Source organism: Puma concolor, chromosome B2 (genome assembly GCF_028749965.1).
Source record: "Puma concolor isolate L17-30 chromosome B2, mPumCon1.1.hap2, whole genome shotgun sequence".
Classification (NCBI taxonomy): domain Eukaryota; kingdom Metazoa; phylum Chordata; class Mammalia; order Carnivora; family Felidae; genus Puma; species Puma concolor.
Window position 1 is genome coordinate 125592190 of NC_141671.1, and position 15401 is coordinate 125607590.

General features: G+C 42.9%; 1 protein-coding gene across 4 annotated transcripts in view; it reads right to left on the reverse strand.

Moving 5' to 3' along the window:
- IL20RA (interleukin 20 receptor subunit alpha) overlaps positions 1 to 12899 on the reverse strand; it is a 36252-nt gene extending 23353 nt beyond the window's left edge. Inside the window, exons 1-2 of one of the 4 annotated variants that reach the window (XM_086707963.1) lie at positions 12156 to 12516; positions 10449 to 10714 (exon numbers count right to left, since the gene is read on the reverse strand). Coding sequence is in view for 2 of the 4 variants with exons in the window: in XM_086707961.1 (XP_086564087.1) it covers positions 12672 to 12795 (124 nt within the window). In the remaining 2 variants the exon portion in view is untranslated. Of the gene's footprint in view, positions 1 to 10448; positions 10715 to 12155; positions 12517 to 12671 lie in introns of those variants that run through there. The other 3 variants (XM_086707961.1, XM_086707960.1, XM_025925667.2) reach the window with 3 other exon arrangements.
- Positions 12900 to 15401: the final 2502 nt, after the last annotated feature.

Sequence of the window (15401 nt, forward strand, 5' to 3'; positions counted from 1 at the left end):
ATCAGTCATCTAACAACAGCCCTTAAAATGTGAGTCAGGAGCTACGTACCTAAGAAAAGATATGCAGCTGTCTATAAAGGCGAGAGCATGGTTCGGTGTTAACATTAGTTCCTGTAAACTTGATGATTTTCCCTTAACCGCCATCTCCACTGTTATTTCTCTACTGTATCTTTGCCCACTCTCTGCCGGATGTGTGTGCTCCCTCACTTTTCTCTCTAATAATAGTGTACATGATATAGGGTGGTCACTGGCCTTCTCTCTCTGGCTTCTAGTAATTGATTATGTGAGTTGGTCAGAGAGAAGTTCTAAGGCGAGAGTTCTAGAGCTACACTGGGGTCCACTCCCTTCTCCACCACTTACCAGTCGTGCATCCCCAAGTTAGTTATTTATGTCTGCACCTCAATTTCCTCTTTCTAAAACAAAATAATACTATCTGCTTCATAGGCTTGATGGGATGATTAAATAAGATTCTTTCCAGGGCGCCTGGTTGGCTCAGTCAGTTAAGTGTCCGACTTCAGCTCAGGGCATGATCTCACAGTTCGTAAGTTCAAACCCCAGGTCGGGCTCTGTGCTGACAGCTCAGAGCCTAGAGCCTGCTTCAGATTCTGTGTCTCCCTCTCTCTCTGCCCCTCCCTGCTCACATTCTGTCTCTCTTTCTCAAAAATAAATAAACGCTAAAAAAAAAAAAAAAAAAAAAATAAGATTCTTTCCATAGACCTCTTGGAACAGTGCCCGGCACAAAGAAAGGGCTCAATCATTATTAGCTCAGTGTTGTCCTCGATAGTTACTATTCTCACGTTACAGCTGAATAGACAGAGCCCCAGAGAGGCTGAATGATTTGGCCATGGTTATTCAGCCATTTGGAGGAATCCTTGGTTGAGTTCAAGTGTTCTGACCATGACTGGGCTCCTATAGTAGGCCACTTGCCTACTGCCTTTCAGAAATGATCCTGAGAACACAGTTGCAGGAAGAAGGGATTGTATGATCATTATAGATTTTGCATGTCATAGATGATTGCTTCTAAGGAGAGATATAAGAAATTCAATGAGGAAAACCCAAGTATTTCTTCTTCATTGAAGCTTTTCCTGGTGAAACTGTACATAGTCATATCATTCATTCAACATGTTTACTAGGTACCTACCGTGTGCTAGAAAGAGTGCTGACAGGCGCCAGGGCAGTAGAGGAGAGAAACACACAGAAGGCCTTGCTCTCAAGGAGCAGACAGGATCTGAATCTGGGACATGATCCATCAATATATGCTTTCCCTGCCAGGTATGTGAACATTTATGTGGATGAGTGATGCATAAGTCATACAGAAAAAGCGGTATTATTTCTTTATAGCCACACCTCAATAAATAAATTTATGTGCTTAAACATGTTTTTGACTACTGCTGTCGGTTCTTGATAGCAAGGAGGCCTTAGGAGATTGGAGTTGACCCATCAAAGACAGTGTGCATCTTCCATGTAGTTCCTGTGGGAGGGTTTATAATTATTGCTAGGGTATTGCTCAGCTCGTGGCATTTAGGGCACACTTCCTTTCAGCTATAATTGTTTTCAAAGGTAACTTACAAACATATGACTATTTCCATCTCATTTTTTTTTTATAATCACACCTTGTTTTTGCAAAACCATAACCCGACTTCTCATCTTGATTACCCAAGTTTGTTGGAAATGGCTTGGAACGCGTTTGAAAATTAAATCCCATCTCCAAGATGAAGGTTTGCCACTTAATGGGTTATTCTGACCAATGCATGCAGGCTCTACCCGGAACTCTGAAAAAAGAAGCTTAAGAAATACATTGTTGTGAGATATTTTGTGCATCGCCTTCTAAAATGCCTATCTTGAAGACACCATTAACTTGAATATGTCAGCCCTGCTGTTAGAAAACCAGTTGCACTAAGTTATATCACCTCTCATATAAATGTCTTCGTTTCTAGAAATTAGCCTTTTAAGGACAGGAACTTGATTTTCTCCACATTTTGTGATCTCTCTAAAGTAGCTTGATTTGTAATAATGAACATCAGAGTATCTGGAAAAGTAAGGTAGATTCAAATGTAGGTTGGAGTCTATACTATTGATAACTTGCCTCAGAAAGGAAATGAAAGTAAGAAAAGAGTCAAAGGCAAACCATTTGGGACCACTAAGTTATTAGAAAGAATAGCTACTGGGAATTCCAAGTTGAATCAGCAGGTATTCATTAAATATCATCGACTTTATTGTTCAAATCATTTTCACAACTAGTATTTCTTTATATTCTCACGGAAGCCATTCTTTCGTCAATACCTTCATCACTTGAAATTTTCAGAGGGAAAATCACCAAGCTAAAAATAGGGGAAAAAACATGGAAAAAGTAAGAGAGTTTCAAATATAATTGGTGGAAATTTGGAAGTAGTTATTAGTATTTGCTTCTGTTCACTGTAGACTGGAATTTTGAGGGAAATGAGGCTGATTAGTGTGGTCCCCATTGTGATCTCAGATTTTCCTGCTGAACAAGACAAGGATAGAAGCAGACAGTAGCCATCAAAAACAGTCAGGTAAATTTTTTTCAATAGGCTAGCTCTCCTCTCTAGTGACAGGTAGATGCTTTGATATTTTGGAGAATGACTAGAGTAGGGTTGAATTACGCCTTGAAGTTGTGTAACTATATGCAATAAAATGAACAGACGTTGCACGTGCTGCTTAGGCCACACTGAAGATCAGCTCTTTTAGGTCCTTAACTGCCACAAGATGTAAAAAAAAAAAAAAAGAACACTGGTGATGAGAAAAGCAGAGCAACCATGAAGAGGCCACGCACAAGGAAGAATCAAAGGCACTGTTGCACTCACAGCCTTGGAACTTGTCCATGAACAACTGAGTGGATCAATTAAGACACTGCCTTTGCTCACTAAAGCTAACAGGGCCTTCAAAGGACTGTGTTGATTAAGGAAGTGGGAAATAGCACCGAGGACAGAAGCCCCAGCTTGCAAAACCACAGCTGTAACAATTGTGCCTTTTGATAATTGTTTGTGGTTTGATTCAGTATTGCAAAGAGCCCCACAGACCACAGTGACTTGAGGCTGCCAATGACCTTGAAGTCAGGCCGTCCTACAGCTATGAGGCTTCCTACTCCTGCCCACTTTTTGTTTGTTGATGTGTAGTTTTATAAAAAAAAAAGAAAAAAGAACTGAAAAGTATATAAGAAAGAACTGTAGGTGTGAAAAAAGAATATTAACTATCTGGTAATTTATAGACTGACTATGCTTAGAGCAGGATTTAGCTTTTTGGGTTTCCGAGTGAATATAAAAGTTATGTTAACACTATACTGTTGTCTATTAAGTGTTCAATAGAAATAGAAATGTACACAATTCAATTAAAAATATTTTATTGCTAAGAAATGCTAACCATCCTCTAAGCTTTCAGCAAGTCACAACCACTGATCACAGATCACTGAGAACTATAAGAAATATAACAATAACTGAAAAGCTTGAAATATTGCAAGAATTATCAAAATGTGATACAGAGACACAAAATGAACAAATGTGGCTGGGAAAATGCACTGATAGACTTACCTGCTCGACACAGGGTTGACACAAATCTTCAATTTGTAAAAACTGGACTATCTACAAAGTGCAATAAAATTAGATATGCCTGTATTTTCCTGCTAAAATCTTAAATGAAAAAGACCTTAATTTATATTGAATGATATTATTTTATATAATATGGATGCCAGCCTACCTAGAACTATTTATTGAATTTTGTTTTTCCTAAAAGCATTTAAAAAAATTTTTTTAAATGTTTATTTATTTTTGAGAGAGACAGAGACACAGCATGAGTGGGGAAGGCAGAGAGAGCGGGAGATACAGAATCTGAAGCAGTCTCCAGGCTCTGAGCCATCAGCACAGAGTCTGATGTGGGGCTTGAACTCATGAACTGTGAGATCATGACCTGAGCCAAAGTCAGATGCCCAACTCACAGCCACCCAGGGGCCCCTAAAAGTGTTTGAAGTATTTGTTCATAGTAAGACATTTACTTTGAAATCTCATTGCTTTTCTAATGTATCTTTTCTCAAGTAGGGCAAATGTGAATTGATATATATATATAAAATTATATATACATATATATATACGTATATATATATATATACGTATATATATACACACCAGCAACTCTTGTAAGTCTCAGTTTAAAGGACCCTTTTTATAGAAAGCCCTGCCTGACTTCTAGACTCAATTGGTTAACTTGTTCTGTGCTTTTTTTTTTAAAGTGTTTTTTTTTTTTTTTTTGAGAGAAAGAGAGAGAGAGAGAGGGAGAGAGAGAGAGAGAGAGAGAGAGAGAGAGAGAGAGAGAGAGAGAATAAACCCCAATCAGGCTCCATGCTGTTGGCACAGAGCCTGAAGAGGGGCTTGAACTCACAAACCGTGAGATCACTGCCTAGGCCGAAATCAAGAGTCAGACGCTTAACCCATTGAGCCACCCAGGCACCCCTGTGCTTGTAAAGAGCTTGTTTTTCTCAATTCTGGCATTTATACTTTATTTTCTTTAGGCTTATTTATTTATTTTGAGAGAGAGAGGGAACAGGAGGGACAGAGAGAGAGGGAGAGAGGGAATCCCCAGCAGGCTCTGCACTGTCAGCACAGAGCCTGATGCAGGGCTCAAACTCACAAACCTCAAGATCGTGACCTGCGCCAAAACCGAGAGTTGGATGCTTAACAGACTGAGCCACCCAGATGCCCCTGGCATTTATACCTTAATGTAATTGCCTGTCTGAGACCAAAAGCTCTGTGAAGAAAGAGACCTTGTTTTCTTGTTCACCTCAGTGCCTAGACCTCTTCCTGATATGTATGAATGAATGACATTGCATGAATAACAAGTGTTCAAAAGAAAATTATTTAAAAATCACAGTGTGTCAAGTTATATATTAATTCCTGGGAACTCCAAATGGATGCATGGGCTGTTAAGGTAATTCTTTTTCATTAAATCTGATCACCTCAACTACCTTATCCCCCTAAGTTATTTGCTCCTGAGCTGAATGCAATATTCTATTTTGCACTTAGAAATTAGGAGCTAATTTTTAATAACAAAGTAGAGCATTTAGTAGAAATTTAGTGGGCCTTTTGAAACACATATATTTTAATCAAAATTGGAGGAGGAGGTCTGGCTTGGAATTAGATGGATAGTTAACCTGAAATATGAAAATGGTCCTTGTTGGATCAAGGGTGAGGATTTTGTAGTTGAAGTGCCCCTCAGAGAAGCCGGAGGTAGAGATCTCAGGAGAGTGAGCCCCTCTGCTGAAGAAATTTAAACTTCACTGTCTTTATTACATACCTATTGATGGCTTTCCCTTTTTATTTTTATTGAGGTATAATTGACCTATAACATTATCTTCGTTTTAGGTTTACAAAATAAAAATTCAACATTTGTGTATATTACAAGATAGTGGCTCTCTCTTATGTTCATGTTATGGAACATACAAGAGAAGACCTCGTCTCTGCCTTCAACATTCTCAGGGGAGGCTTCCAAGCATGACGCTCCCAGGAAAGTTGTCCTTCGGCAGTGGCCATGTTGAAGAGGAGAGCCACTGCATGGGGATGAAAAGGTCGCTTTTCTCCACTTTAGAAGCCAAGCCCACGGATCCTGCCCTATGAGCCTGTGCTCACTGCCCTGTGAGCCTGTGAGGGTATGAATTCAACTGTGCCTCCCAAAAAAAGTATGTTGAAATCCTAACCCCCAGTACCTCATAAAGTAACCATAATTAGGTATAGGGTCCTTGTAGAGATGATCAGTTAGAAAGAGGTCATTAGGATGGGCCCTAATCCAATATGGCTGGCATCCTTATAAAAAGGGGAAGTTTGGACACAAAGAGAGAAGATTATGTGAAGAGACAGGGAGAGCGCCATGTGAAGGCAGAGAATTGGAAGGATGTTCAACAAGCCAAGGAAGGCCAAAGATGGCCAGCAACCACCAGAGGCTAGGAGAGGGGTCTGGAACAGATGTTCCCTCATGGCTCTCAGAAGGAGAGCTGCCCATATCTTGATTTCAGACTTCTAACTTCCAGAAACATGAGATAATAAATTTACATTATTTTAGGCCACCAATTGGTAGTATTTTGTTATGGCGGCCTTAGAAAACTAATCCAGGAGGTGTCATTTGCTCGCTTCTATCGTTCCTCAAAAATGAACACGATGCTTATTGAGGAGAATGATAAATTCCTTAAGGGCTGCCAAACCTCTAGAAAGTAAAGATGAGGGGACTGACGTAGGAGATCATTTAAATGGGGGAAATGATGGAAACAAATGTTTTAACTAGGACGACGCAGTCACCAAAAAAACCCTCATGTCACCAAAATACAAATGTAACTGTATGGGCTGGAACTCTGAGGAGGCTGAATGCATAGTATACATGTTGACAATCTGGAAGTATAAGGACAACTTACTGACAAATCTGTACACGAAAAATTATGCTATTTCTCTGTGACTGGACGTAAAGCTGGCATTTGGGAAAGGAGCGTGTGTCTGTGTGGAAGCCGTTTTGTGGCTCAATGTGTAACGCGGTGACCATCACAGGCAAAAAACAGAACCAGAGTCGAATAGATAATCAGCAAAAATTTTCTTTCCAGGAAAAGGTATCCAAAGACCCCCATCACAGACCTCACAAGCTTTAGATGAAACATTATGCCATATTTCCATCCTCTATACTCTGAGAAGCCAACAGAAAGGAAACCACTTTCGCAAAGTGAGATTGTCTTAATGTGGAAGTCTGAGTTTACATGAGGGGTCAGAGTCTGTGTCTCCTAGGAGAGGAGAACAGAGAAAATGAGGGCACCTTATAGGCATCAGGAACCCTGTGTTCACCAAGAACCTGAAGCTGAGTTATTTAAGAACAAACACGCCAGGTGTAGGGCTTCGAATGTAGTAGACCAGCCATGTCATCACGATCTACGCGGAGGCAGCCTGGGAGCTTGCAGACAAACTGGAACACACACATACTAGAAAGACCAGGAGAGAGAGGCTGGCATGACATGACGGGAAAGGTGGTTAGCGGAGAGGAAAGAAGACACAGATGGCTACATTCAGTTACCTGCACAGCTCGTCCCGCATGGCCTTCGCAGCATACAGCGAGCACCAGGAATGGGTGAAGGTCAAAGAGATTAAGAACTTAGCTCATTATATGGAAGAACATTTTCACGGTAGGAAGTCTGCGATGACAGCACATCCCACCTTGAGTGCCATGCAGTGAGTTGCCCGTAATGACAGGTACTCAAATAGCAGACAGGCAATGACCTGGAAGTAAAGCCACCAAGGAGATTCACTGGAGAAGCAGCTGGATGGGACTTGAACGTCCTGTCACCCCCAGGTTTCTATACCCAAAGGAATTCTGAAGCTAAAGCAGAGGAAGGATTTAATTTTAATGTCTCCAGCCAGCAATTTTTTCCTAAAGTTTTCTTGTCCTCCAATTTTATAAGTAATTGACACATCCTGGAATTGGTTATAGTGATTTAATTCATTTTTCTGGTATCAGCATTTGTGTCAGATAATCATAAATGTGGACCAAGAACAAGTAAGAATGCTGTCAGAATATCACAATCATAGCATGAGTGTAATGTTAATAAGATGGATAAAATGATTTCACTCGTTAAAATCTGATTATTCAGATTCTAAGATGTCTTTTTCTTTTTTTTAAATAATCATGGAAGCGAATATGTCAGTAATACCTGGTAAAGCTGTGCAAAGAAGAAAAAGATGCAAATAGAAAATCATTTTAAAAATAACATGTATGTAATGAAAGGTGCTTTTAAGCAAAAAATGCAAATTTACTGAGCAGTATTTTGTGAAAAGTACTATGCCAAGCACTAGCAAAGGCAACACACAGATATGCAGTTTTATTTATTTAAAATATTAAAATAGGGGCATCTGGGTGGCGTAGTTGGCTAAGCATCGGACTCTTGATCTCAGCTCAGGTCACAATCTCATAGTTTGTGAGTTTGAACCCCACACTGGGCTCTGTGCTGATGGTGTGGAGCCTGCTTGGGATTCTGTCTCTCCTTCTCTCTGCCCCTCATCTGCTTGTGCGTGCTCTCTCTCTCAAAATAAAGACACCTTAAAAAATTAAAAATAAAATAAAATGTTATAAAAATAGCATAATGTTTTACGTTGAAATGCTTATGCTAACGTATTTACTTTATAATACTAATAATTCCATCCACCTATTCCTTTGTCCAGAGTTTATGTTTCAATGGAAAATGTATGTCCTACCCATGGCTCTGACAGCCAGAGCTATACGAAAAGTTACACTCAGAACTGTCACTCCCTCCTCATCCCTACCCCCTTGTTCCTATACCACACCACCTGCCAGAGGTAACAAATCTCTTTACTTATTCTCTGGAGTGTGAATACTGCCTTTCTTGAATTTATTCTACAGGAAGATCAATGCATAGTTATAGGCAGTGGATGCACACATTTTGAAGACTGAGGCTGATGATGTCTACAGCTACATGCTTGGATCTGAGGCACATGATTTTCTCCAGACAGGCTGGGGATGAGCCTCAGCTGATCAATGTGGAAGCCATGCAAAGATACAAGAAATTGCCTCATGTCTGCTCCAACATAACAGTAACTGCAGTGAGAATCCCTGCAGACACCATCTTAACCAAGTGATCAAGGTCAACACCACCACCAAGAAGACATTGATATCATAAATCCTTGGCTATGACGCACTGAGAAAGACAACACAATTTGCTCAAGAGGAATAACCTCACTCTAAACATGAAGAGACATCAGATGAACCCAAATGGAGGGACATGTTAAGGAAAAGATGGCACTCCAAAGTGTCACGGGCATGAGGAACTGTTACAGATTGGAGGACACAAAGGGGACAATGACAGCTAAATGTAAAGCGGGATCCTGGAACAGAAAAAGAGCCTTAATGGAAACATTGTTGAAACATGAGCATGGTCTACGGTTCAGTGAATGTATTATACCAAAGTTAATGTCCGGGTTCCGAACATCGTACAATGGTTATGTAAGATGCTAAACTCGGGAGAAACTGGGTAAGGGATTTATGGAAACCCTTCTGTTTCTGGAACTTTTTTTGTAAGCCTCAAATTATTTCAAAAGGAAAAGCTACAAAAAAATAATGAAGGGAATTTTGTTAGTTCACCGGAATCGTTTGTGTGTGTACAAATAACTTCTCAGTGAAACAGAATACCCAAATGCTGCTGTGTTGATATCAGAGAAGAGACACTTCAACAAATACCTTCACCGTGCTAATATAGTATATTAGTCTAATAAGCATAGATAGGTGTAGTAGTAATATTTAGACTGTAATCCAAAAGCTCCAAAACTAAAGTTAGGCTCATTTGTTCACAGACATAATAAACTCCATATTTTTTTCTTTCTTCAGGGATTTTGGGGAGATCTCCTTGATGAAGGCATATTGGAGGTGAGATGCCAAGCGTGAGCAAGCAGTTAGCTGGGACTAGAGTGGGTAGGAGCACTCTAGCAGAGGGAACTACAAGTATCTCATTTCTCTGAGATGAAAAGTGGTTTGGCTTTGTTCTAGGAACTGGAAAAAGGCCAGTAGAGCAGGAAGCAAGCGGTGTGAGATAAGGCTGAGAATCTGGGAGGAGTGGTCCACAAAAAACATTGTGGGGGAGGTCAGAATTATTCTACAGCAATCGGGGCACCTGGGTGGCTCAGTTGGTTAAGCGTCCAACTGTGGCTCAGGTCATGATGTCCGGGTTCATGGGTTTGAGCCCCGCGTCAGGCTCTGTGTCGACAGCTTGGAGCCTGGAGCTTGCTTTGGATTCTGTGTCTCTCTCTCTCTTGGCCTCTCCCCTGCTCACCCACTATCTCAAAAATAAATAAACATTAAAAAATTAAAAAAAAAAAAAAAAAAAAACCCAAATTATTCTACAGCAATGGATGCCCCCGAAGGGCTTGAGGAGAGGGGATACGGGACCTTGGAAAGTTTTCTCCTGCTCTCTCTTACTGGCTTTGAATGCTTTTTATATAATGCTGACTACAGCTCTTTATGTTCACTGAAGAATAAGTATGGGAATGAGCTGCCAGGGCAGAGTTTGAAACGTACAGGAATAAAACTTCCTGGTGAAACTTCTGTCCCTGGAGAGTTTAGAGAGTGAAACTGAGCATGTGTCACGCTTGCATCACAGATGTTCTGAATTCCATTAAAAGCTTACCTGAAATGAAATATAACTATTTTCCCAGAGTGTTGATGTCTTTTTCTCTCACTCTGAGTGTTTGGTATTATACAGTCTGACCCAAAGCCTGAGTTGGGTGAATGAATTTTTGTGCCAAAAAGTTCAAAAACTTAAAGTATTCACCTGCCCAAGAGTGGCAATGTCATCCAACCCTTAGAAAGCTCACATTGTTTGGTGCATATTGTGGTTGGTCCATCAGGATAGAGGTCACTCGCTATTAAGAGGTAGGTATGGTATCTAAGTAGCTTCTAACCTGCTTTTTCCAGCGGTCCTTAGGGTACCTGAGGACCCAGAAGAAAATAGCACCTGGGTCTCGTGGATCAGAGAAGAGTTTCATCTGGGCTTTGTCAAGCCGAGAATATTACTGCCTTCTGTTGTAAGTCCCCAACCCGATTATGGAGCACACTTTATGTCCGTCTTTGATTACAGAAACAAACAAATTCCTATCTGTTAGTTTAAGCCTCAATATTGGCGTAAGTCAAGAGCAGTCTCATCCCGTTGAGCCTATGTAGGAAATAACTAGAAAATAATACAATACAAAATCATATGATAATATATTATAAATAAGTTTATAAACACAAAATAAAATAACCATAATTTTAAAAAATAACCATAATTTTTGATAAATTTAGGATTTAGACGAGAAACGCATGGGGGTATAAAATCTATTGTTGAAAAATATTACGTTTTGGAACTGTATTGAACTTCTTGCATGTTTACTGAAGGGCAGTTGACACACAATGTTACATTAGTTGCAGGTGTAGACATAGTGACCCCACAAGTCTATAGTTACGCTATGCTCATAGTGATCCCACAAGTCTATAGTTATGCTATGCTCACATGTAGAGCTGCTGTCACTCTACAGTATTATAATACCACTGACTCTATTCCCTGTGTGGTACCTTTTATCCCTGTGATGTATTCATTCCATAACTGGAAGACTGTATCTTCCCCTCCCCTTCACCCATTTTGCCCATTTCCCAGCCCCCCTCCCTCTGGCAACCATCAGTTTGGTCTCACTATTTATGAGTCTGTTTCTGCTTTTCGTTTGTTTCCTCATTTGTTTTATTTTTTAGATTCCACACATAGTTAAATCCTATGGTATTTGTCTTTCTCTACCTGACTTATTTCACTTAGTGTAATACTCTCTAGGTCCACTCATGTTGTTGCAAAGGGCAAGATCCTATTTTTAAAAATTTTCTATGTTTTTATTTATTTTTGATAAATAAAATAAATAAATAAAATTCTTTTTTTTGAGTGTGTGTGTGTGTGAGAGAGAGAGAGAGAGAGAGCGCACAAGTGGGTGAGGGAGAGAGAGAGAGGGAGACACAGAATCTGTAGCAGGCTCCAGGCTCTGAGCTGTCAGCACAGAGCCCAATGAGGGACTTGAACTCGTGACCCACAAGATTATGACCTGAGCTGAAGTCCAACGCTTAACCTGCTGAGCCACCCAGGAGTCCCTAGATCCTATTCTTTTTAATGTCTGAGTAATATTCCCATGTGTGGTGTATGTATGTGTGCATCACACCTTTATCCATTCATCTACCATGGACACTTGGGTTGCTTCCGTAATAACTGTATTGCACATAACTTTTTCTTTGACTACTAAGAACACTGCACTTTCACGGACAACTTTCTGCATTCACTGTTGTTCAGCTCTGGGTTAACAGTAAAAGTTAAAAGCCTGAACCACGTCTCTACAAAGTACAGTATCCTGGGAAGCTTTGCTGGTTTTAATTAAAAAAAAAAAAAAATCCCAGATATCTTGCTTTAAAAAAAACATCTTTTTCTTATATATCAGAAAAGCAGAAGAAAGAAAGAAATCAGGTTAATGAATCATCCTGGCTTACTGGATCCCACTTGGTAGAATTTAAACTTAAAAACACAGCAAAACACATTTCGGTTACCTTATGTCAACAATAGAAGTTTTGTGATTTCCGAAACATCAAAGAGCACTTACCTGTAGACGGTCCTAACCACAAAGGGGGAAAAAAAATGACGTGCTCAGGAGAAGTGATCTTATTTTAGAAACACTGTCGCTTTCTAGACCCTGTTCTTTCCGAGCAGACCCTTCCGGGGAGTCCGGTATAAAGCGCCGTGGTCACCGCCGGCCCCGGGGTTGGCCCCTGTTAAAGGGCGGCAGGTCGGTGCGGGCGAGGGCGCTGCGCGGGGTCACTGGCGCCCAATGCAGGCTCCGAGCTGTGGGTTCCACTCAGAGCCACCACTGTCACACTTCCTCCGCCTCCCTGCCACCCGCGCAATGGAAAGTGTGAAACGCTCGGTCCTGCAAACTTGACTCAGAAGCAGGCGCGCGGCGGGCTGCGGCGAGTTTCTCCGGGGGCTCGCGGCGCAGACCCCCAGGCAGAGCCAGCGCGACACCGGCCGGCGGACGAGCCGGTCGGCGCTGCGCCGTCTGCGGAACCGGCCCGGGAACGTCCGCGTCCCGCACGGGGCGGCCCCGCCGCCACCGACCTACCTGCGCATCCCGACGGCGCGGCCGCGAACAGCAGCAGCGGCGGCAGCAGCAGCCGCAGGGCCGCGCGCCCGGGCGCCTGGACCCCTCTGGCCGCCGCCCTCGCCGGGGGTCGGCGGGCCCACATGGGCGGCGGGGCTGGGTCACATCCCCGCGGGCGTCCCGCAGCCTCCCGCGGCCCCCTCGAGCCGCGGCCTCAGTCGGCGCCCGGCACCCACCGCTCGGGCTGCGCGCGGCGCTCACGGTGGCCCGGCGCCCAGGGAGGCGGTGCCGCGGCCGCGCCCCACCCGCGTCCCGCCCCAGCCCAGCCGCCAGCGCGATCTCCAGTCCCCAGGCACGCAGCGCCGAGAGCCTGACCGAGCATCCAGGGCCCCAACCAGCGAGGGCACTGGTGCAGGGAGGACCTCACTCCGGGGAGGAGAGTGAGGGCGGCGCAGGGAAGAGGGGTTCTGGTGTTCGGGCCTGACTGTGACATTCCTCTGAATGTGAACTGTGGGAGTTCAGTACCGGAAGAATGAGATGGACGTTCATCTCTCAACATCCCGCCAGGCACTCTGCCATGCATTGTATTTGATTTCACGCAGTCCCCACCACCCGCAACTAGGTACTGTCCCATTGTACAGAAGAGGAAAGGGAAGGACGACGTATCTGCTTGAATGAAGTCTCCAGGCTTGTCAGCAGTGGCCTGCAGATGTCCACACAGGCCGGGTTCTAGGTTCCAGGCTCTTCATAACGGGATGGTGGGGGGTTGAAATTAAGAAACGTGTGCAGGGGCGCCGGGGATGGCCCAGTCCGTTAAGCCTCACAATCTGGATTTTCACTCAGGTCCTGAGCTCAGGGTTGGTGACATGGAACACCCTGCGGACTCTGCTGACAGTGCGGGGCCTGCTTGGGATTCTCTCTCTGTACCCGCCCCCCGACCCCCACCCTTCCCCTGCTCTCGCTCTCGGAAAATAAATAAATAAAACATTAAAAAAAAAAAAAAAAGAATGTGTTAAAATAGTTGAAGTAGTATAAAGAAAACCTGAGAGCCAGTCTCAGCTCTGGTCCTTAAGAGGAAGTTGTAAAGGCTGGGAGATGTACCCAGATGTACCAAATTAGATCCCTAAATTTAGATCAACTACCTCCATCCTAGAAAAAAGAATCTAAAGCAATTGAAAAGAAAGAAGTCTTTTTGCTGGGAGGAAGTGAGAGGTCGGCCAGGATTTTCAGAGTTCTCTAAATATGTTACTTCCTTCTCCCCGAAAGACTTGGAAACAGAGGTTAACAAAATCCAGGTCAGATCGTCCGTTTGGCTGGGACTTCGGCCATGTGATGCAGAAGCTGGGACCCCACCTAAACGTTTGTCATCCAGGTCCTTTAGGCTCCACCAATAGGGGGCGCTGGAGGCATGCTGGCAGCCAGGGGAGGAGCCAAGGGGCCGGGCTTCCTATTGGCTGTTCTTGGCCACACTGCCCCACCGTGTCCCTTCACCCCAGCAGGAGCTTCTGGTTCCACACTCCCAGAATCAGCCTCATTCTGCCCCCACAGAGATTCCAGCAATGGGCTGACAGTGCCCATTCTCAGAAGCCAGAGCTCCAGTTTCCGGGGTTCCTTCTCCAGGATGTAACCCCCACATCTTCCCCTTGTTCTTTCTGCCCTGGGTGCTGAAGTTGCTTTTGTAGTTACTTTCACTGCCTCAATCTGAGAATCCCCCCTTTTACATTTTTAGTTCTCCAATATCTGTTTCATCAATTCTACAGAGCACTTTTTTTTTTTTTCCTGTTAAAATAACTGGTATGGTTTCTGATCTCCTGGCTTGGGTCTTACTGATTCAGTAAGATTTAGGAAGGACCGAACACTTTAGGAAGGACTCCATGTGAGCAGGACATCATCAGCATTGTTGTGAGTTGCTGTTGTTCTTATTATCCACGAATTATATTAGTATAGCTTCATCCTTATTTTAAGTCTTGTGAGTTAATGTGACATGTATTTGCCACAAAAGTATTTTGGGCCAAATGATTTTTGGTATCTAAGGTTTAGGACTTGTATGCATTTCTGTTCAAATATGAATCGTTTGTGGCCCTAAAGGGGCTAATGCAGAAAGGTACTAGCCCTTCCCTTCTTAACTTGAGCAGTAACACTTCGTTGTTTCTCCACTAGGAAGTGGAAATGAGTAGGGGTCCTTCCCCCTCATAAGCGGGCTACCCTTTGTGAACCAACAGCCTTCTGTACATCCGCCTTCCCTCTGGCCCTTCTCAGGTTCCCCTTTGCACTTAGCAGCATGTCGGAATCTCACTGGTTTCCTACCTGTTATCAAATTCACCACTCAGTTGATGCCTGTGGTTTTTGTATGATGAGTGTGACCTAAAAAATTGCTGAGTGTTCAGTTGATGTTTCCCATGCATTAAATTAAAGACTGTAGTCATGACTCCTTTTGTTTTTACCCATGACCTGGAACTCAACTTAGGGAGTTTCCTTTGTACCTTCAAATTCTTACCCTCTTACCCACCCTGTGAAAATCAGGAAGAGACCGTCCAGTACCCTCCCAGTCGAAATCTTCCCAGTCAAAATAAATCCTAGTACATCCTTCAGATGATTTTTGAAATGACTCAACACATCCAAACTGGTATTTTCTTCTACTCATGAAGATTACAACCTTTCTGGGTTTTTTTTCCCTTTGGTGCTTTATTTCTTTTATTAAGTTTTTTATTTTAATCCCAATATAGTTAATACACAGTGTTATATTAGTTT